General features: G+C 46.4%; 1 protein-coding gene across 4 annotated transcripts in view; it reads left to right on the top strand.

The window, feature by feature from the left end:
- The window catches only part of PROSER3 (proline and serine rich 3), a 29,330-nt gene extending 14,164 nt beyond the window's left edge, over nucleotides 1-15,166 (top strand). For 3 of the 4 annotated variants that reach the window (XM_061597496.1, XM_061597495.1, XM_061597497.1), the window contains exons 3-13: nucleotides 357-465; nucleotides 1,039-1,322; nucleotides 1,610-1,755; nucleotides 5,212-5,273; nucleotides 6,236-6,315; nucleotides 6,484-6,617; nucleotides 7,610-7,779; nucleotides 9,924-10,430; nucleotides 11,965-12,136; nucleotides 13,030-13,111; nucleotides 14,749-15,166. In XM_061597496.1, coding sequence (XP_061453480.1) covers nucleotides 357-465; nucleotides 1,039-1,322; nucleotides 1,610-1,755; nucleotides 5,212-5,273; nucleotides 6,236-6,315; nucleotides 6,484-6,617; nucleotides 7,610-7,779; nucleotides 9,924-10,430; nucleotides 11,965-12,136; nucleotides 13,030-13,111; nucleotides 14,749-14,815 — 1,813 coding nt within the window. In that variant the 3' untranslated portion in view covers nucleotides 14,816-15,166. The remainder of the gene's footprint in view (nucleotides 1-356; nucleotides 466-1,038; nucleotides 1,323-1,609; nucleotides 1,756-5,211; nucleotides 5,274-6,235; nucleotides 6,316-6,483; nucleotides 6,618-7,609; nucleotides 7,780-9,923; nucleotides 10,431-11,964; nucleotides 12,137-13,029; nucleotides 13,112-14,748) is intronic. The other variant, XM_061597498.1, reaches the window with a different exon arrangement.
- The last annotated feature ends 6,687 nt before the right edge of the window (nucleotides 15,167-21,853 follow it).

Consider the following 21,853-nt stretch of genomic DNA (forward strand, 5'->3'; position numbering starts at 1 on the left):
AAAACATCAGGGAGAGAGGGCTTCTTTAAACCTTTCTCGCTGTGCTAGTTTATCATATATATGGAAGGTTTTTTAATTTTTGTTTTTTAGTTATGTTTGTGTTTTGGGGAGCATTCAAAACTCTAATCCCCACCTGCAGTCTGTAGTGGCATAATTCAGAATTAAATCACCTCACTATAACCACTAATTTTTTTAAACATGTAGAGTGGCTCTAAGATCTTGTTTATATAACTCCCTCTTCCAAGGCACAAAACAATTGGCTCTGCTCTGCTTGGAAATGTCTTTATTTCTGGTAAGAAGTGGCGAGCTTAGGCAGGGCTGGGCTTCGGTAACTGGGATTCCTTGTTTGCCCACAGTACGGCTGTTTTCTCCACCCTGGGCAGTCCCTTTCTGGAGGCATCCTGTTCCCGGAGCCATTACCACCCTTCCCAGGCACAGCCACTGAAGGCGGAGCAGCAATACATGGTGAGATGGGGAGAAGATGAGGCAGGCAAATAATGTTAGAGTCACTAGGGAAAGCTAATGTAGCCGAGCCATTGGCAGGAAGAATTAAACAGGTGTTTTTTGATCCAGCCCTAGAGGACTGGATGAAGAGAATAGAAGGCTTCTTCCCCGCACAGTGTTGAGGATCCAGTGGAACATGAAATTTGCTCCTCTCTGGGCTTTTTTGTGTTTTGGGGGCTTGCCATGGGGATTGGGCTAGGCATAAAAAGAGCCATTGTGGTGTAGTGGTTAGAATGTTGGAGACAAGTTCAAATCCCTCCTCGGCCGTGTAGCTCCCCTTGGGCCAGACATTCTCTCTTAGCCTAGCCTCCTCCATTGGATTGTTGTGAGGGTAAAGGATACAGGGAGAGGAACCCACTGTGTGCACTGCCCTGAGCTCTCTGGAGGAAGAGTAGGTAAAAATATAATAAATAAAGAGTTGTCAAGTGGAGCTATAAAAAGATGCAGCTGAGTTACATTGGGGCTTGAACACTTCTGGAAGGTCTGTCAGCTCTTTGGGATTGCTAACTCTGAAAGCTCACTTCCCCCTCCTAGGTTCTGAGCCCATCTTGTTTGCAGCACAAGAGTTTTTCCACCTCTCCCAAGAAGGTAGAAGCACTGAGCCCTCCAAGCCCAACTTTCCTGCCTGACACCAGCTACCAAGAGGTGAAGCCGCATAAGTCAGACTCCACAAGCTCATTCAATGAGTCGTGGCCCTCGACTGAGCGTAGTTCTTCCTCCATTACTCCCGAGGGAGCAAAGGAATTTCCTTCGGAGCCGGCACCAGCCTCACCAAAACCCCCAGATTCTGTCACGGACAGTGAATCAGTTATTGCCAGGTAAGCCCATTAGCTAAGGTTTCCTTTTGGGATGTCTCAGGTGGCTGCGCAGACTGGCAAGAGAAGTTTCCTGGACTCCCTGGATGTGGGAGTCCTAGGTTCAAATACTATCTGAAACAAGGACTCAATTGGTGCCCTTGAACTATTTTCTTGATTCTTAGCCTCTATATTCCCATATTGGTTTACACAAGAGTCCTGAACCTGTAGCTTAGTCCAGGAGCGATTACTACATTCAGGCTAAGATCTTTGTCCACATGCCTGATGCAGCATCTTCTTTCCTTTGACAGGTATATTGAGCGATTCCGTTACGGGCAGCCCACTAACCGCAGAGAGCGTGGGGCACCCCATGGACATTCTGCTGAGTTCTGGTGGCTTGGCCACTCATTCCCCCCTGAATGCAACATCTCCAAGAAGGAAGCATCACCAGCTTCAGGTACTTGGAGCCAGCAGGATATAGTGAATGCCTTCATCTGGGCAGGCCAAGTTGAGTAGGTCTTAGGAAGGATCTGACTTCTCTTGGGGCAATAGAGCTGCCCTAGTGATAGGGATGATTGATCTTGGTAGGAAAAAAGTTAGATTTGGAGGTTTGCAGATTTGGGTAAGGGCGCACGCGTTGGAGCTGTACCTTTGTCTAGCACCTGTCTGTTGATGCCCAGCTGTAACATACAGTGAAACCTTTTAGCAGTGGTGGGTAGTCCATGCAAGTCCCTTCTCTTTTAGCTCTTCCCATAAGACAAACACCCGAGACCAACTTGGGGCCAGGGTATCTGAGACAATAGCTTTTCCAAACAGACCAGCCTGATCCCTAAGAGAATCTACAGAGGCCTTCCTGGTTCTGCCACAGCCTGCAGGCATCTATCTGACATCATCTGGGAAGACAGGCATTTTCTGTAGCGGCGTCCGCTCTCTGGAGTGGTCTCCTCCAAGAAATAATGCTTGCGGCGATAGTGATGCAGTTCCAGCACATGCTGAATTATTTTTTATTTACCATGAGTTTTGCCTGATGCAGTTGTAATGGGATTATAAAGATTTTTTTTTTACTGTGTCTGATTGTTCATTTTACTTTATTTTAATGATTTGAGTGATACTGTTGCTCACTGCCCCACAGGTGGTGTATATATATTATTTGGTATCTGGTGAATATGGACCTCTCATTGCCACACACCCTCCGCAGGGGACAGGGACCTATTAGGATGGTCCGCCCCAGACGCCTGATGGAGCCAGAAGGATTCCTGACGGTGCTGGGAGATTTGGAGCTGTCTGAAGGTTGCCCAGTCGAAACCCTGGTGACAGAGTGGAATAAGGAGATCACCAGGGCAATAGACCGGGTGGCTCCGAAACGTCCTCTCCCCCTGAATAGAACTCAAACCGCACCTTGGTATACACCATGTCTGCGGGGTCTGAGGCAGGAGGTGAGACAACTAGAACGCTGGTGGCGGAAATCTCGCTCCGAAGACGATCGGACACTGGTTAGAGCAGCAATAGCGGCCTACCAAGTGGCAATAAAGACAGCAAAGAAAGATTTCTTTGCTGCCTCTATTGCATCCGCAGAATGTTGTCCCAGGAGGTTGTTCCAGGTGGTCCGTAGCCTGGTCGGTCCAGTTGCTCAGGACCCCATGGAGCACTCTAAAGCCTCCTGTGACGCGTTTGCAAAACATTTTGCTGATAAAATTGATTGTCTGAAGAGCTCAGTTCCGTACGCCGTGGACACAGGAAGTAGGCCAGAGACGGCCAGTTGCTATCTGGTCCGATGGGATCGGTTTCAGCCTCTTCCCTCTGAGGAAGTGGACAAGGTGCTCTCTACTGTGAGACCGACCACCTGTTTGTTTGACCCTTGCCCTACATGGCTCATTGTGGACTGCAGAGAGAGACTGAGCGATGGGATCAAGGCGGTGGTAAATGCTTCCTTGGAAGAGGGTGCATTGCCATCTGCCCTCAAGGAGGCGGTAATAAAGCCCATCTTGAAAAAGCCCTCCTTGGATCCCCAAGATTTGAATAACTTTCGCCCAGTCTCCAATCTACCATTTTTGGGCAAGGTGATCGAACGTGTGGTGGCCAAACAGTTACAGACACACTTGGAGGAAGCAGATTACTTAGATCCATTCCAATCGGGCTTCAGGACTGGTCATGGAACTGAAACAGCCTTGGTCGCTCTGGTGGATGATTTGAGGAGGGCTTTGGATAGGGGTGAATGCTCATTCCTCGTCCTCCTTGATCTCTCAGTGGCTTTTGATACCGTCGACCACGGTATCCTCCTGGGCCACCTGGAGGGAATGGGAATTGGCGGCACTGTTCTACGGTGGTTCCGTTCCTATCTCTGACAGGCACCAACGGGTGGCATTGGGAGAGGAGGTTTCGGACCCTTGGCCTGTGGTGTGCCACAGGGCTCTATCCTCTCTCCCATGCTATTTAACATCTATGTAAAGCCACTGGGAGCTATCATCAGGAGATTTGGGTTGCAGTGCCACCAATATGCGGATGACACTCAGCTCTATCTCTCGTTTAAGTCCTCACCAGAGTTGGCTGTGGATACCATTTCCAAGTGTCTGGAGTCCATAAGTGAATGGATGGGAGGAAACAGGCTGAAACTGAACCCCGACAAGACCGAGATACTGCTTGTGGGAGACAAGAGAAGATTGGGAGATATCGACCTGGTGTTGAATGGGGTAAGATTGCCCCTAAAGGACCAGGTCCACAGCCTCGGGGTCGTTCTTGACTCCAAGCTGTCCATGGAGGCTCAGGTGTTAGCAGTGAGCCGGGCAGGTTGGTATCAGTTACACCTGATACAGAGGCTGCGACCCTATCTTCCGGTTCATCTGCTCCCGCGAGTAGTGCATGCCCTGGTCTCCTCTCGCTTAGACTACTGTAATGCGCTCTACGTTGGGCTACCCATGAAGACGGTTCAGAAATTACAACTGGTACAAAATGTGGCGGCACGGCTGATTAAGAATGGCTGCTGCCGGGATCACATCACTCCAGTGTTAGAAGACCTACACTGGTTACCAGTTGTCTACCGAGCCCAATTCAAGGTGTTGGTGTTAACCTTTAAAGCCCTACACGGTTTCGGTCCAGTTTATCTAAAGGAGGGGCCTCCAGCATCACCAAATGTGCCGCCTTACAAGATCAGCCTCACAAGACCTTCTCTCGGTCCCGCCAGTGAAAACAACCAGGCTGGTGCGGACTAGAGAGAGGGCATTCTCAATTGTGGCCCCCACCCTCTGGAACTCTCTCCCTTATGATCTTTGCCATGCCCCCTCCTTGGTAGGCTTTCGCCAAGGATTAAAGACGTGGCTATTTCAACGGGCATACAGGATCCCTAGCAAATTTTAGTATATAACGTACAGATGTGGGTGGGTTGATTAGTTGAAGATTGTATTTATATGTCGTATTTCTATTGTATTTATATGCTGTATCTTATTTTAATTTATGTGCGCCGCCTAGAATGGCCGTTCACTCGGCCAGATAGGCGGCATAAAAATAAAATTTTATTATTATTATTATTTTGAGAAATGTCATAAGTAACAACTGTGTGCCAGGATTTGAAAATCACAGTATTTAATTCCATCTACTCTGCATTTATCAGATAACTGTGTATGTGCACTATGGTGTTTTCTTTAAAGGTATCAAGGCCGTCCAAAGTACGATGGGGGCTCTGACAGTCAGCAACCCATCCAGAGAGCTCATATTGATATGCTGCAGGCCTCTTAGCCCACAATTTGGAAAATAACTGTGGCTGGGATGGAGTTTTCCAGGCCACTGGATAAATGTGTAAGGAAGTTAGTGAGCCACCCCGCCTATGGGAATATCCCAAGTACTAAAGGATAGCCTCTTTGCAAAGATGTCTGAATTGTGCAAATCAGAAACTTGTAATGAAGGCATCTCCTTACAGATGGTAGCCAGAGTGAAGTGAGACAGTGTCTTTTCAGTCCAGCGCTGGACCAGTCTCCCTCGGTGAGTAAGGAGGTGCTCCCTAGGAGTAGGAAGGATCTGCTCTTATCTATCAGAGAAGATGATTAACGCAACCATAGTTGGTATCCTTTCCAGATCGCTTTTAATCTCAGCCCTCCTCATTGAGAAATATTGTGCAGAATGTGGAGGCCAGAGTTTTAATCCCTGCATAAAGCTCATTGGATGACATTTGGCGAGTCATGATCTCAAAGCCTAGCCTTCTGCACAGGATTGTTGCGAAGATAATATGGAATAACCCCATGTATGCTGCCCTAGTTGTCTTGGAGGAAGGACAGAATATAAACGTGGTAGAGAAATAAGAAAAATCATCTGTGCAAGTTTTGCTTCATGACCCTTGTCTCACATAATCAGGCAGGGAAAATTGTGAGACATGCCATTGCAGGATGCTTAGCTCTGGTCCCCCCAGTCAGATCCTTGCTCTTTGTCAAGAACAAAGGAGCTTTACATTTCTGGAATTTGCAGGCAGGGGAACTCTGGTTTGGCTGATTTGGTCCTGAGTGACTAGAAGATCATTTTTAATTTGTCACAGTAGCTCCCTGTCTGTTACTCCTCTACTGTTTTGCCTTATCTGCTGTTTTCCTGCCCTCTGCCCCTTCCTGGCCTTTTCCTGCACCAGGGAATCAAGGAACATTTGTCCCATTGGATCAAACAACTTCTGCTCTGTTTCATGGCCATGAGTTTGCTAACACATATCCACTATCTCACCAAACTCTCCCCTTGCTCTGTTGACAGAATCCTGACATTTTCCCCTATAGAGTTAAGGTGGAGAATCTGTGACCCGCCCAACATTGTTGGACTCCCTCTCCCATGATCCCTGATGATTGCCCACATGAGCTGGAGCTGATGGGAGTTGGAATCCAACAACAACTGGTGGGCCACAATTCCCCCATCCCTGCTATAGAAAGTCTCCTATCTGACCCATTCCTTTGTGTGCTCTTCTGCAGGGGGAATTCCAGGATATTTCCACCCTGGACCCTGAGACCGTGAGCCTCCAGGAGAGAGCCTCCAGGCTCTTACTTAGAAGGTATTGGATTCCCTTGCATTTTGTCCATCATCTAGCCTGCCCTGCCCCATTTTCCACAAAGCCTTCCAGCCTTATGCCTCAGCCTGGCTTCTCAGCCTCTTTTCTCCCCAGCTGCCACTCCTTCCTTCCTAATAAGCTGCCTTTCCTCATATGTCTTTCTGCATGCAGCACATCCCCTTTGAGCAGCACCAGGCATGTAAGCTCTGAAGGACTGAACTCTACCCCCACGTCCACCATCACAAATGCTGACACAGACGCAGCTGGGCATGCCCCATCTGACCTTGGCGTTGGTGTGCTTCAAGGTAAGGCCTGAGATCCAGGGCCTTTCCTCCGAAGGCAGTGTTCTTCACCCTTGGGTCCCCAGATGTTACTAGGCTTCAACTCCCATCAGCCCTAGCCAGTTTAGCCAGCGGTCAGAGGTGATAGCAGTTGCAGCCCCAACAACATTTGGAGACCCAGGTTTGAGGAACACTGTCTTAAGGGGATGTCAGTGCTGTTGCGGCCCCAGGACAATGATAAAAAGTGAGCGCTATGAGGGGAAAGGGAGGGGGAAAGCACATGTTGTTTGGTTGGACTGCTAGCTGGCTGAGTTCAAGTCTGATCTCCTAAAGAGCGCAAATGCTGTGAAGAACGAAGGCTGCTTTAGTACAGGTCTTCTGTGCAGGGCTGCCCTATTTTGCAGTGCACCACTCAAGAGCGAAAGTTGGTAAGGAGCATTCTGAAAAGCTCAACTCTCATTTAAGAATAATCCACCAACGAAATTGCTAACCCTTCAGGCAGTCCCCGGTGACATTCAAAAGGCTATGGGGGGGCGGAGCAGGTACTTCTAGAGGCAGGACAACAGCAGCTGAATAAACTGGGCAAAACGGCAACTGAGTGCAAATTTGCATTCCTACATTTAAAAGGTCACAGAATTTTTGGAATAGAATTTGTATTGTCTTGATATACAGTTGATTCTCTTCTGCAAGCATAAAGCATATCCACAGGTCTTCATTATATGCTGCTTGAATTGTCTCTGTGGGACTCCAGGTCCCATAATACCCATCCAGCATAGCTAATGGTGAGGTACAATGGAAGTTGTACTCTAACGACATCTGGAAGGCCACAGGTTCATCTTCCGTGCAGTAAAATTATCAATCTGAGCAATCAACAAAGGTCATAAATCAATATACACTTTTTAAAAGATGATGATCCCAAAATGGTAACAGCAATGGACAATGCATATACCTTGCAGGTTTCTTTCTAGGAGTTCCCTGCAGCCATTGCATTCATATGCACCATTCTCTCTTTTTAGGTAGCCTGGGTGCTTTCCCTTGCCACACCACTCAAAGATCTCTGTCCTGTTCTTCGAAACCAGAGAATGACATCCTTTTCCAGTGGCGCCTGCGGCGAAAGATGGAGGAAGCAAGCAAGGCCATTGCTGTGATGCCCAATCAGATCCAACCAATCTATGCTTCCAGCATGGTAAGAGTTTGAGGCGAATGAGTTTGCCATTGTTTTGGTTTGTGCAGCTGTAAGGCAAAGGCCTTGGAAGCAGGGGACAAAGCCATGCTTACGGTGCATGAGAGGACCAGAGGTGGAAGAAACCTTGGAAAGGCCATGCACTGTTTCAGACCACTCCATCCTAGCCACAACCATCTTGGTAGTTACAATTTCCCACCCCACCCCAGTCATTTCAGGAGCTGGTGAGGTAAACAACCATCACAGCATTGATCCTGGGCTGTCTTCCCTCCCTGCCCCAGCTCCCTTACTGAGGAGAGATATGGAGGAAAGCATACTAGGGAGGAGTAATTGACAATATTTGCTAATTGATATAATGCTAGCCGTATTTTGAAATGCATAGTAATTTTTTAATGCAGCCTGAATGCTCAGCAAGGTCATTCTGGTTTATAGCTGCCCATATATCAACCTTCATGCATGCCCCCACAATTCTGGATGAAGGCACCAGTCTCAATGGCTGCAGCTCAGTGGCATTTTTTCCTATGAGGTGAATCTATTATTATTATTATTATTAATAATAATAATAATAATAATAATAATAATAATAAACTTTAATTTATAGGCCGCCTATCTAGCCAATGGCCACTCTAGGCGGCGTACAATAAAACGTAATAAAATACAATAACAATATAGCCAGTACAGTACAGTAAGAATTACAGTATTTAGTAGATTGTTCGTATTACAGTTCCAGAACTAATTCATCTTGGAAGTCTCAAGGATCGTAAAGGCCTGATGAAAAAGCCACGTTTTCAGGCCCCGGCGAAATATGTCTAGGGAAGGGGCATGTCGAAGATCTATTGGGAGGGAGTTCCAAATCGTGGGGGCCGCCACAGAAAAAGCCCTCTCCCGAGTCCTCACCAACCTAACTACCTTAGTCGGCGGAACTGAGAGAAGGCCCTGAGTGGCAGATCTTGTAGGGCGGCATACTTTGTGACGTTGGAGGCGCTCCTTCAGGTATACTGGGCCGGAACCGTATAGGGCTTTAAAGGTTAATACCAACACCTTGAATTGAGCCCGGAATACAACTGGAAGCCAGTGAAGATTGTATAACACTGTGGTAATATGATCATAATGGCGGCTATTCGTAAGTAAACGGGCCGCCGTGTTTTGTACCAGTTGTAATTTCCGGACTGTTTTCAAGGGTAACCCCACGTAGAGCGCATTGCAATAGTCTAAACGAGAGGTGACCAGTGCATGTACTACGAGTGGGAGCTGGTGGACAGGAAGGTAGGGTTGCAGCCTCCAGATGAGACGTAGTTGACCCCAAGCTGCCCGGCATACTTATTATTTAATAATAATAAATGTTTTTCTACCCCGCCTTTCGGCCAAAAGGCCCTCAAGGTGGCTTACAAAAAAACACAAATATAAAAATACATCAATACTTCAAAATACATCAGTAAAACAATACAATTTACAATCTAACGCCGCTCCCCACATTTCGCAATGGATGTAACAGATGTACTTAGCAGCAGTTTTACTGCTGATTCAGTCTAGTCCCTCCCTGTATCCTTTAGGTGGTTGGATGGCTTAAAACCAAAGTTCCTTCAAGTCATCAAATATTCTCTTTTTGTTTTAATTGGAGTCAGTTTTTAAACCCCCTAAAAGCAGCTCTGGACATGATGTCACAAGCACTAGTCAATCAGTGCTGTGTACAGCCAACTTCTGCTGCCAACTATCAGAGCCAGTTTTTAGCCAGCACTTGACACTGAAGAAGGTTATATAACAGTTGATGAGAATGTGGTGAGTGTGCTTCCAGAGTACAGTGGCAGTCCTTTGCACATGGGTTTGCATGTATGTTTCCTATCTCAGATTGGTCTCCAGTGGGTTTTATTTTGGCTGTGTCCTGAATAGTCATTAATGACTTCTCTTAGGAGCAGGATGGCCTCTGTATAATACAGAGGGGATCTATGATGATGGTTTTGTTTCTGCCTTCCCATCCTGGCTTTATGGTACACAGTAAAAACAGAGATTGGCTGTTCCTCTTCTATATGGTAAGGCATGCAGACAGGAGTGGGCCTGCTGCATGGCATCTCCTCACTACTCCATGTCAGGAAGCCAAGTAGATGCAGTCTGGACTCTTCTAGTATTTTTGTTGTTGTTCCCTGCAGGTAGAAAGAACAGCTTGGAAGTCATCAGAACCTGCCTGTTGGAGGAGCAGAGACGGAAGAGTGCTGCCAGCAACTGAGACTCAGCTGCGTGTGGAATCTGCCCTCCATGAATGTCACCCCTGCTGCCACACAAATTTTATGAAAAATGGACTAACCTCCCCGCATCACATAGAAACCACTCCCTCTACTAATGGAATTGTGGTAGCTGGAAGTCCTGAACCAAAGAGAGAGCAGGGAGTGAAGGGAGCAGCTCCACCAGAGGGTCCTGTCTCTGCATACCCAGAGTCATCACCTCCATTAAGACCTGCAGGAACCAGGAACCTTTTGAGCCAGAGCACTTTCCATAATGTTCAGCAATCAGCCCAGCCTGTAAAGAGGGTGCACGCTGAACCCAGAGGGAACCAGAAAGCATTCAGAACCAAGCAGGGCCAAGCAAAACCAATCGGAGACCACAGAGAGCTGCCAGCCAGCCCCATAAAACATTCTATTCAACACGTCTTGGGAGAGGTATAGACGCATGATCTGGGAATCTGCGTGGCTGTCATCAAGTATAGTGTAGAGGCCTCCTGCAGAATAGTGAGCACTTCCATTTGGATGCAAGAACATGCTTTTAGTCCTCGTGTCATGGTTGAGAAGACAAATGTGAACACATTTATTGACAGTTAACTGCTAAAGGCTTAGAAATAAGGACTAGGCTGAGGTTGCATTAATCTCAGACAGGGCTCTTTGACTCTATGCAGGCCCCTCAGCACTACCTAGACACTTTCCGCCCTTAAGATGTGTTTCTCCCCCTCTAATTTTTTTTATGGGTTCCATTTTTCCTTTATTGCTAACACAAAATTAATGCTAAATTGTGATCTACCCTGACAACATTGTATTTCAATGGAACAGCGGGTTTTCAAACTGTATTCCAGGGAATGCTGAGGTTCCTTAGAAGTTTATGTGAGGCCCTTCAGTCTGGTGGTGGTGGTGCGGGAATGGTTCATCATGGTAGATAGAAGGTTTCCTTTGAACGACAGCTTACCTGCCAGTGCTGACCTTCCCCTGCAACCCAAAGCCTTGGGAGAGTATGCACACTGTAAATTCAGATGGGTGACAGTGGGACCCAACTGGCCTGGCTGGTGGCCCATGTGAAGTGAGTGTTTACCCTAGGGCCTGCCTGTAATGGGCTTGGTCAGGTTAGTAGAGGGATATCTATGGGAGTGAGGAACATGCGTTTAAGCTGTCTGGCAAAAGGAGTTTAAAATTGGGAGAGTTTATGCCCTTTTCTTTACTGCAGGTAGTGCTCTCATTCCTGTTCAAAGCAGGGTGCTCTTATCCTTCCTTCTGCTTTGTGGCAGTCTGAGAGTCCTTTTAAGAATGCTCTGCTCCTTTGTAGGAGAGGAAGGAACGTCATCACTGCCTGGATTGCAGGAGCTGTAAATCCACACATATCTCCTGAAAAGGGCCCTTGCTTGCTCTCGGGACCTCTCCTGCAGTGTTGCCCAAGCCTGGTTCATTTCCCTGTCACTCCCATGAAGGTATTAAAGCTTCCCAATTCTTTCTCATGGTTTAGCAGCCTGCATTCTCCCCCCCCCAAAAAAAATAGCATTTCGTGATTGCTTCCCTTCTGGCTTACGGCTTTCTGGAACCCATCAGTGATATAATAAAAGCACTGGAGGTCTGCTGAGACTGCATGCAGGAATCAGGTGGGTCTGCACTATTTTTATGGCAGATGCTAAGGGGTTTCTCAGCAGGCAAGTTGATGTAGAGAGGCCTTGAATATCACTGTGCTGGGAAAAAGTGCACATTCAGAAAGCTTATACAGATAAGCCACATGTATTCAAAAGGCACACTTCTAGATTCCCCAATGGGTTGTGGGAACCAGAGAGAATTTACCTATAGAAAAAGAAGAGGAAGCATCGTGGAGCAGCTTCATTTAGCTGGGCAGCTGCTTGGCAGCATTGGAAGGGTAGCTCTGGGCTCTTCCACCTCCACTTTTCTTTCCAGGAGGTACTATAGAGGGCAGGAAGAGATCTAACTTGCTTTGTCTCTCATCCAGGTGGTTGCTGAAAGACTTTTCTCCCCACCTGAATCTCCAGGTCTTCACTGGGACAAACAAAAGAGAAATTCAAAGAATCTGAGCCTGGAGGCAGCTCTTCCAAGTGCTGTGGCTGCTCCCTCACATTCTCAGCTCCTGAACATGGCTGCTCAGCTACTGGAGCAGGCTGAAGGTGGGATAGTTGTGAGAATGACAGATATGTGGATTTAATGGAGGGCCTTCAGCATTCAGCAGTGTTGGTGTGGTGCATTTTGTCCTACTCATATAAGCATGTTCCTTTAGTTCCTGCCTGCGTTGGTGTTTCATAAACGCTGGACTGTAAATCTGGATCTGGGGTCCAGACTACCCGTTGGCCATCCCTGGCATGGGTGATGCTCTGTGTGGAATTTATTTATTCATACATTTATTAATTAGATTTATATCCTGCCCTTCCAGTAGAAGCCCACCGGGAATTTCCACTGGGCAAGCAGAAGCCTGATTCTAATTTTGCAAATATTCTAAATTGGCCAGATTAGTAGCAGCTGGAAAGGAAATGGGGATGTGGCTGGAGAAGGAACAGAGTATGCAGGAGATGTGGTGTCTAAAGGTGCCTGATTGGCCCAATGTGCAAATTACCCAGTACTATGTGTCTACCCCACACCCGTCAACACAAACTGAGAGCAGCCAAAAGCTGCATTTGATGTTGAGTTGTTGTGCGCTGTAGCTTTGCTGTTGCAACAGGATCTTTTTGTAGCACGCCTCTTCCTTTTCCATCATCCACAGTGGGGGTACAACCAGAGAGACAATGCAAGCACAGCCTAGGAATGAGAGAAAAATGTGGGCTCTTGGGAGGGGGATGGAAGGTGAAGAAGGCTGGAGGAAGGGAAGGAAAGTATGTGGAGGAGGCAGGAGGAATGGGTGAGTACCTGGGAAGCGGCATCTCATACACTTCCGCACTGACCTTTGAGTTTGTAGGAATTAAACAATAGACAGCTGGGAAGGTGTCTGCACAGATATATTGGAAACTTGGCTGGGGAGAAAAGGAGGAGGCACTTGAGAAGCAGACTTCATTTTTCACTTTTGCAGATTCGGATGGCACAGAGTTTGAGGACGATCCCCTCTTACAGGTGCTAAGGGCCCAGAGGGAGCTGCTGCGCAGTCAACTGAGGTGCGTCGCTACTCTTTGCAAGCTGGTTAAAGGCATTCTCACTTGGATTGCTGTTTCTCAGTCTTTGCTTGCTGCTGAGGACTGTTGCCTCACACAATCTTCTGTCTGTCTGAGCTCTCAATGCTTCTCCCTTTAGCTTCAGAGCACAGTGGATACTTGGGAGCAGTTCATTAGAAGGCTTGTCCCCTTTGTCAGTCCTGGTGTCCATGCAGCATCAACATGTACCATACTCTGGATTTGTCTCCTTTTCCCTCAGCTCCAAGCTTTAGAAGCAACTATGAAAAGGCTTAGTCTGAATGCACGTTATTTATTACACATTTTTCCCTTTTTCCAAACAGCTCAGGTGGTGCATATAGTTCTTCATTCATTTTACTTCCACAGTCAACCCTGTGAAGAAGCTTAGGCTGAGAGATAGTCAGTGGCCAAAGGTCACTAGGTGAGCTTTGTGGCTGAGTGGGGATTTGAACTGGTATCTCCCTGATCTTAATCTGACACTCTGACCGCTATACTACACTGTCTCTCCATAAGAATCCATAAGGGATGGCTTATGTTTGTCAGCATTGGGCAACAGCTTCAGGTATTATGATTCATAGTCATTCAGATTCAGTCCTTCTTCCCTAAAGTGCTCTTCCAAGTATAGAGAGGCCAGTGTGTATTCAGTGACTCCAGTCAGTCATCTAAATAATAAGAGAGCACTGAATGTAGCACTGAGTTCATGTTGGAAGTGGGGCAAGAGCAGCTCCTGTTCTGTTCTTTTGTTTATGTTCCAGAAGGGAGGTAGAGTTAGGGTCCTCCAGATGCATGGGCTTGATTACCTTTACCTGTGATGCTCTGACTGACTTCCTTCTGTTGTTAGACTGTGATATGTCTTAAGGAAGCTTATCTGCCCCTCCTCCTTCCGCCCTTTCCTTTCTTCTCTTCTTCGACTGTCCAAGAGAGAGGAGACACCTTTGTACGCTCTCTCTGTCTCCTGATCCATGAGGGCGACTCCCAAGCCTGGGCATTGCGCCTCCAACTTAGTTAGTTAGTTAGAACTAGGTATGCCTTTCTATCTACAATGTATTTCTATAAATAAACTAGCTCTTCTTACTTTACTAAGTCTTAAATCTCAGTGATCTCAATGCAGCATAAAAGCCTGCTTTCTTAGGTAAATGCACACACTGGCGCACACACATTTCAGACCGCTGTTCTCTGCTTAACAAATACACACATTTACACAACAGCTCAGAATTCAACTTCTCGATAGTCTCTATTGATTTTTTTGTAATGTTTCTAGTCCTTATTATGGCTGTGAAGATTGAAAGCATGTGGGAAATGCCTGGAAATCTTAAAGGTCAGAGTGTGGCTGATGTTTAGAATTTTCAGTAGTCACAGAGTACAGTTTGGCTCCTCACATGCTATCTTCATATGTGGGAGGAGCAGAATAAAGGATGCAAGAAACTTGGAAATTAGGGTACGTTGGTATAGATTAAAATTCTGGTTTTGCTCCTCAGTGCAGTTGTGTCGCTGCGCACTGCCCCAAATAAGATGCAGGCCCTGACTCTGTTGAGCATTTATCCTCTAATATAGTGGCTGTATTGCTTGGGTGCCCTCTGGCCCTTAAAGGTGTTATGGATTTCTGCTCTGGTTCCTTGCAGAGCCGTTGATGTCCGTGTAGTTCAGCTAGAAGGACACCATTCTGATCAAGACTTCTCCCATCGATGACAAACTTCTGAATAATCTTCTCTGCATCTTGAGTGCATTTTGATGGGTCTCTTATTCCTAATTTGGGATCATGGCAGTGGACTGAGTCCTGTGCTCCCTATTCAAGGCACTTCAGGATAACTTCAGCAACAGGCTTTGGAAGAGGTACTATGATGCTAGCATTCTTTTGGTTTGGACTGTGCTGCCTGTACCCAACAAGCTGACATGTTCATGGATATCAGCTGGGAGTGTGCAATGGCCAGGCACTAATGTGTAGGGATGTTCCTAAAGCATAAACAGTTCTTTGTTTCCATGGTTTCATCGTATATTTTTGTGATGAGATTAAAATAAAAGTGTATTTTTGGATCAAAATGAATTGTGATGGTTTGCAGTAAGATGACATAATCTATCCAGCACCTCCTGTTCAGTGAAATGGTGGTGAACAGAGTCTAAACCTTTTGACTTAATGTATTGGGTATGATTTGGCCAAAGGGGCAGAACAAATGTTTTAAATTTATTTTAGCCACCTTTTGGAGTGGAAAGGAAAGATAAAATTCTCTAAATACATTTCATTTTATTAAATGTTGTTTCACCTTTCTAATCAGCTACCCAAGGCAGCCAAAATCAAATTATGTTGTACATGGGTTTTTAATCAAAACATCATCCCATAAAACAAGAATAAAACCAACAGTAATGTCAAGCAATATGAGAGTTAAGACTGACAACAGAATTTCATTGGGGAAAGCACAGGAAAATAAGTTTTTAACTCAACACTTAGGGGCACCTCTTTGGGGGAGGGTTTTTTACAGAGCATATTCAGTTGTGGCACTCCATATCCAGTAGTCGCCTACCTAACGACCAATAGTAGGGACACTTGGAGGAGTGCTGATGATTGCAACAAATTGTCAGGTTCATGAAGGACAGGACAGTCCTTTGGTTACCCTGGATCTTTAGGCTAGTTTTGTGTGGGTGCTATCTTGTAGATCAACTTTATAGATAAGCCCGCAAAAGTTTGACTAAAAGTTTGACTTCCCTGCTGGGAGCTGGCACAAAAGAGAGTTCATTTTGTTGCCAACAGTAGCTAACCATGATGACCCATTCCCTCTTTGATTCCAGTATCTGGTGATTGCTTCAATGCACAAGTCAGTGTCTGTGTTGGAATTGCTTTTTGAGATGTTTTTAAAGCTTTTAAAAAAAGATACTTTGTTTTAATATTTTAAAGCGTGTTTTTGTTTGCTGCCCTGTGCTCCTTCTGGAAGGAAGGGCAGGATATAAATTAAATAAATAAAAGCTTCCATTTAGCTATTGTGTCCAATATGCATTGGCAGAGTTCTCCATGAGTCTAAGTCTTTAAAAAAGTGATCTAAGCTGGTGGTCGTCAACATATCTTCTGGCAGGGAATTCCATAAGTGAATTATGACTTTTGTCTTAAGTACTTCTTGTTTGTCCTGAACCTACTGCCAAATTGGTTTAAATTTAGGGGTGAGCTTTGAGTTCTAGCATTTTAGGAGGGGGACAGAAAATGATCTTGATGTGCAGCCCTCTGTTCCTTTAAGTTGTGATGTCTGGCTATGAGTGGAGAAAGAGAATCAACCACAGGAGCATCCCTGCAAGAGATTGTTGTTTTTGTAATGCGGGCCTCAAACAATGAACTGAACACTGGGGGGGGGGGGGTAAATGGGCAAGTTAAGATGGTGGTACTTTGCCACACATTTACTCTGTATGAACCTGTTTCAAAACACAAGTGCATCTCGTCTCATGAAGTAACCAGCCCAACCATCACCAGAATGTCCAGGCATTTCTGATCTTGTTGACTTTAGTCTTTGAAAATTATTTTTTAATTTGTTCCCCTTTCCCCCCCTTCCTGGGTCCATTTATGCATATGTATTTGTGTGTAGGCCCATCTGTCCCATTGATGGACATTTACCCCCCCCACACACACACCTCTGAACTGATGTTAGCTGCCCTGAGAGAAAGGACAGAATAGTAAGAGCCAATATGTGGCCACTAGTAGGAAATCAGAAACCTGGATGCTCCCCCATCCTCTGGTTTCTGGAATTCATGTTCTGTATAAAGTAGTTGCAGGTCCCATTTGTGAAATAACTTCAGCTGTAACTGACTGGATACCCATCTGGAGAAGCCACATGAATTGTAGCAGAATGCCATGGGAGCTAGCTGGGGCTGGTGGCTGTTGAATAGCCACAGCTGTGTTTGCCTAGGTGGTGTCAGGCATTGAGATGGCTGTGTCTGGCAAAGAACAAGGTACTTTTGGTTGCATAGAACCACTTTGTCACACTGCTGCCTCCCTGTCATTGTCCTGTCCTCAGCTCTTAGCTGTGTATCGTCCCTTTCTAAGTCAAAAACTTGGTCATTGAACTTCCTAGGTTCTGTCATACTTTAGTCTTTCTGAATTCCTGTTCAGTGAGTGGGATTTGGACTGTGACCTTTGGAGCCCTAGCCTTCCTGTACTTAGCTGGCAGAGTCAGAGAGAGCAATCCATCCATGCTTGCAAATGCCTGACCTTAAGATATTAGTCATTTGGCTGATCATCTGTATTTACGCAAGTCATCTTTGTGCAATCTTGCACATGAGATTCCATCAGGACTTGTGCACATTTTGGAGCTTGACTCCTCATTGTGGATAGGAACATAGAAAGCTGCCTTATTCTGAGCCAGACTTGTATTTATTTATTTAAATTTATATCCCACCCTTCCTCCTAGGTCTTTCTAGCTCAGAATTGTCTACACTGACTAGCAGTGGCTCTCCAGGATTTCAGGTAGGGGTCTCTCCCAGCTTTACTTGGAGATGCCACGGATTGAACCTGGGACCTTCTGCATGCAAGGCAGATGCTCTGCCACTGAGCAATGGCCCTTCCCCAATGTGGCAGAGACAAAATGTTGCGAGAGTCAAATGCAGTGTGTGTGTTAAACTGGCATTTATAGATCTAAGATTTTATTCGGGGCTGTGGGGCTTAGAGACTAATGTGACATGCTTTACAGGTGCTCTGTATCTGTTTCTGGAGCAATGCAAGTTTTTCAGCAATATGGTCCTGGAAGCTCAACATCTATCTAGTAAAGTAGGGTGTCTGCATACAAATCTGAATTAGAAGGGTGGGAGGGCAGGGTACCCTTGTAGAAAAATAATCTAAATGACAGAACCTTTTTTAATGACCTTAGGGTGGGTTGCTGCTGTGTACTTCCCTCATGCTAGCAGGAGCTGTTCCTGGCACAAGAGGATAGTGCATATAAGCACCAGCTCTATGTCCACTGGGTGTGGAGAGAATTGTATTGACTAAGCTAAGCGCACAATCAACAGAAGGAGCTGCTGGGCAGGATCACTCTGGCTCTTACTCATTGGTTCCCTGCAAAAAAATGAGACCTTGAGCTCGTAGTGGATTGCTCGATGAAGATGCCGACCCAAAGTGCAGCAGCTGTGAAGAAAAGCAAATTCTGTGTTGAGAATCATTAGGAAAGGAATTGAAAGCAACACTGCCAATGTCATTTATGCCGTTATACAAATCTGCGGTGAGACCACACTTGAATACTGTGTACAGTTTTGATTTCCTCTACTGGAAAAGGTTCCGATAAGGGCAAACAAAATAATCAAGGAGATGGAGCAACTTCCCTATGAGGAAATGTTGCAACATTTGGGTCTTTTTAGTTAGGGGAAAAAAGGCAAGTACGGGGATACACAATAGAGGTATATTAGATTATGCATGGTGTGGAGAAAGTGGAAAGGAAAGAGTAATTCTCCCTCTTAATGCTAGAATCCAGGGCCATCCAGTCAAGGTCAATTTTGGAAGATTCAGCACAGACAAAAGAAAGTATTTCTTCACACAGCACATAGTTAAATTATGAAATTTGCTCCCATAAGATATGATGGTCACCAATCTGGGTGGCTTTAAAAGAGCACTAGACAAATTCACAAAGGATAAGGTTATGTTCCATCTTGACTGTCTGAGGCACTGTGCTTCTGAATATCAGTTACCCGGATTCACAAGTGGTGAGTGCTGTTGCGCTCAAGTCCTGCTTTTACAGACTTCCCATAGGCATTTGGTTGGCCACTGTGAGAACAGGGTCCTGGACTAGATGGGCTTTTGGCAGGGCTTGTTAAGTTTCTTACATTAAAAAGATCCCTTCAATGGGGAAGGGTAGGGTCCTATTTGCAGAATGCGTTGTGAGGGACAGGAGAAGTGGCCTCTTTGTTTCACCTAAGCCCAATTCTTGTAGGTACCATAAAAATCAACATGTCATTGACTGTGTCCCAGATACTTTGAGAGTCTGTCTGATCAAATTTTTATACTGCATACAATGATAAGGCCACGTGACAAAAGTTGAAAATAGAACTCATGTAATAACAAAATCTTATAAAAACAGGATAAAAGCATTAGTAAGAATTAACCATTCTTTCAGATGGTCTAAGCATGGAACAGGGAAGAGGTATTTTGCCTGCTACCAAAAGGTCATGCAAGTAGATTGCAGCTGAGGCTCCTGGGAGAGAAAGAGTTCCATATCTGCCATAGAAGAAGGCACTCTTCCTGGTTACAGCCAGCCTCGCTTCAGATGGCAGAGACAGCTGTAGGATGGCCTCTGGATATCTCCGTGCATGGCCAAGTTGATGTGGCAGCAACACTTTGGAATTCCCTCCCCTTAAATATTAGACAGGCACAATCTGTTATCTTTTTGGTGCCTACTGAAGATCTTCCTCTTTCAACAAGCCTCTTAAGGAGAGACCTTATCCCAGTCTGCATCTGTGTTAGAATTGCTTTTTAATATGTTTTTAAAGCTGTTTAAAAATGTTTTTAAAGATGTTTTATTTTAATATACTTTAAATTCTGTTTTTAAGATGTTTTAGAGTGCTTTTAGTGTTTTTATTTGTTGCCTTGGGCTCCTTCTGGGAGGAAGAGTGAGATATAAATTTAATAAAGTGGAAGCAGGTGTTCCTTCACAGACCCAGCTCCCAAGCCTTGTAGGGCTTTTACTGGTAAATACCAGCACTTTATTGCTTAGGAATGGATCGGAAACCAGTGGAGATCTTTAAGCACTGGTGAGATAGGATGCTAACATCTGGCTAGAGTTTGTATGCTGGTAACAGTGGTCTGTTCTAATGACAGTTTTGGGGAGTTTTCAACGGCAGTGCTATGGTCCAATCTAGGGGCTAGCTACAGCCTGCGTACAGTCATGACCAAGTTATCTCTGGCTCAAGAGAGGCTGCAGCTTGGAACAGTGTTCCAAATGGATGACACATTTGAAAATACTGTGTTAACGCATGGAAAACTCACTGCTACCGTAATGGTGATACCCACTAGCTTAGATGGTTCTAAAGTGGAATTAAGACCAATTCATGGAGGATGTGGCTATCGCTGACTACTAGTCATGGTGGCTTCATGTTGCCTCCAGGAGCAGAGGCCCTCCTTCTCTGAATGGCCAGCAGGGGGGGAGCAAACAACAGTGGGAGGAGGCTTTTACACTCATGACCTCGTCTTCCCATAGTTTCCTATTTGGCAGCCACTGTGTGAATTGGAATGGCTGGACTGGAAAGGTCTGATCCAGTAGAGGTCTCCATATGAATCCTTTAGTACCTACCACGCTTGTGATGTGCCATGGAGCTAGTTTAGCAACCCAGCAGCTAAACTTGCATGGCAGCATCAGGTCTTTCTTTGAACAGACTCTGAGGGGTTGGGATGATCGCTCATTGTTATACCTATACATCTGAGCCAGCCACAGGGGTGATTGATTAATACAGCTCCCCCAGGGCCTCCTGTCTGGACTTGTTGCCATGTCAGCAAGAGCCTGCTCTGACCTCCATGTTGGCTACATGGGAGCATTGGTGATAGATGCTGCTGCTGTGACAGTGCCTATTAAGAATGCCACTTGCCGTTATGTAACAAAGTCCCACTGTGCCGTGCCATGGCTTGTTGCTATCATGAAGTAGAATCGCTGTCAGTCTGTGTATGGCCTGGCTCCCCCTGCCCCCTTTTTCTTACCACCCAGTTACATAAACGCGTAACAAGCCATTTTGTTCATGCATATGAAACGGGGCTTTTAAGTACCTGCAATGGTGCTGGTCCTTTTGGCTGTGATGATTATACTTTGCAGGGATGGAGGATTTATCACAAGGGGAGGTCTGCAAGGAAAGCCTGGCTAACCGTGCATCACTGCCAGTCACAGCCCAGTCCCTAGAAAATAGGGGGGGGGGGTCGGGTCGCCAGACCATATCCGCATTCACACTGTAGTAGTAGTACCCTATCTGGCTTGGATTGTAGATTTTTTTCCGGCGGGGGGCAGCGAGCTTGGAGCAAGAGGGCATAGCCAGAATAGGGTTGACCTCCACACCGGTGATTTCCTTGTGGGAAACAAGGCGAGGCCTTTTAACAAACTCGGCTCCCAGCGGTGGAAAGGGAGGCGGCTCACTTGCAAGGATTTCATTTTATTTTTGAAGAGAGGGGAGCGCGAACTCCCAGGAGGTCTGGGCTCGCTATCTACCATTCACTTCGGAAGGAGGGAGATCTACTGGATTAGGGCAAGGGTGAGGCAGAACTATCCCCACCCCCTTATTATGTACACGCATGCATGCATGCATGTATGCGCATACACACACACACACACATGGGGGGAGATGGAGGCCACTAGTATAATAAATGGCTGAGGTGGGGAAGTGTGGGTCCCTCCTCTCTATGCGCGGCGCAAGGTTGCTCTCGGGGGTGTGGGGGTTGGAGAGCGGCCGGCTGGGCTAACAGAAGCCCCTTTGTGCTGTCCCTTCCAGCTGCCTCGCCGGGTGCCTCTTTTGTTCCAGGGTTGTTGTTTTTTAACCCTCTTCAGTGCGATCGCGCCACGAAAGGAGGAGGGGGGGACCCAAGGAAGGGGTGAAGGGTGGTCCGCCTGATCCCGCGATCCCAACCCCTTCTCCTTTCCTGGCACCCCTTTTGTTGCAACCCCCCGTACGATCCCCGCTGCTCTGCCGCCCCCGCCTCCCCGCCTTTCTCCGAGTCTGCGCCCGCCCCCGCCCGCTCGCCAGCCAGCGAGCGAGCACTCCTCCCGCCCTACCGCTGCTCGGCTC

This window comes from Rhineura floridana, chromosome 15, assembly GCF_030035675.1.
Source record: "Rhineura floridana isolate rRhiFlo1 chromosome 15, rRhiFlo1.hap2, whole genome shotgun sequence".
NCBI lineage: Eukaryota > Metazoa > Chordata > Lepidosauria > Squamata > Rhineuridae > Rhineura > Rhineura floridana.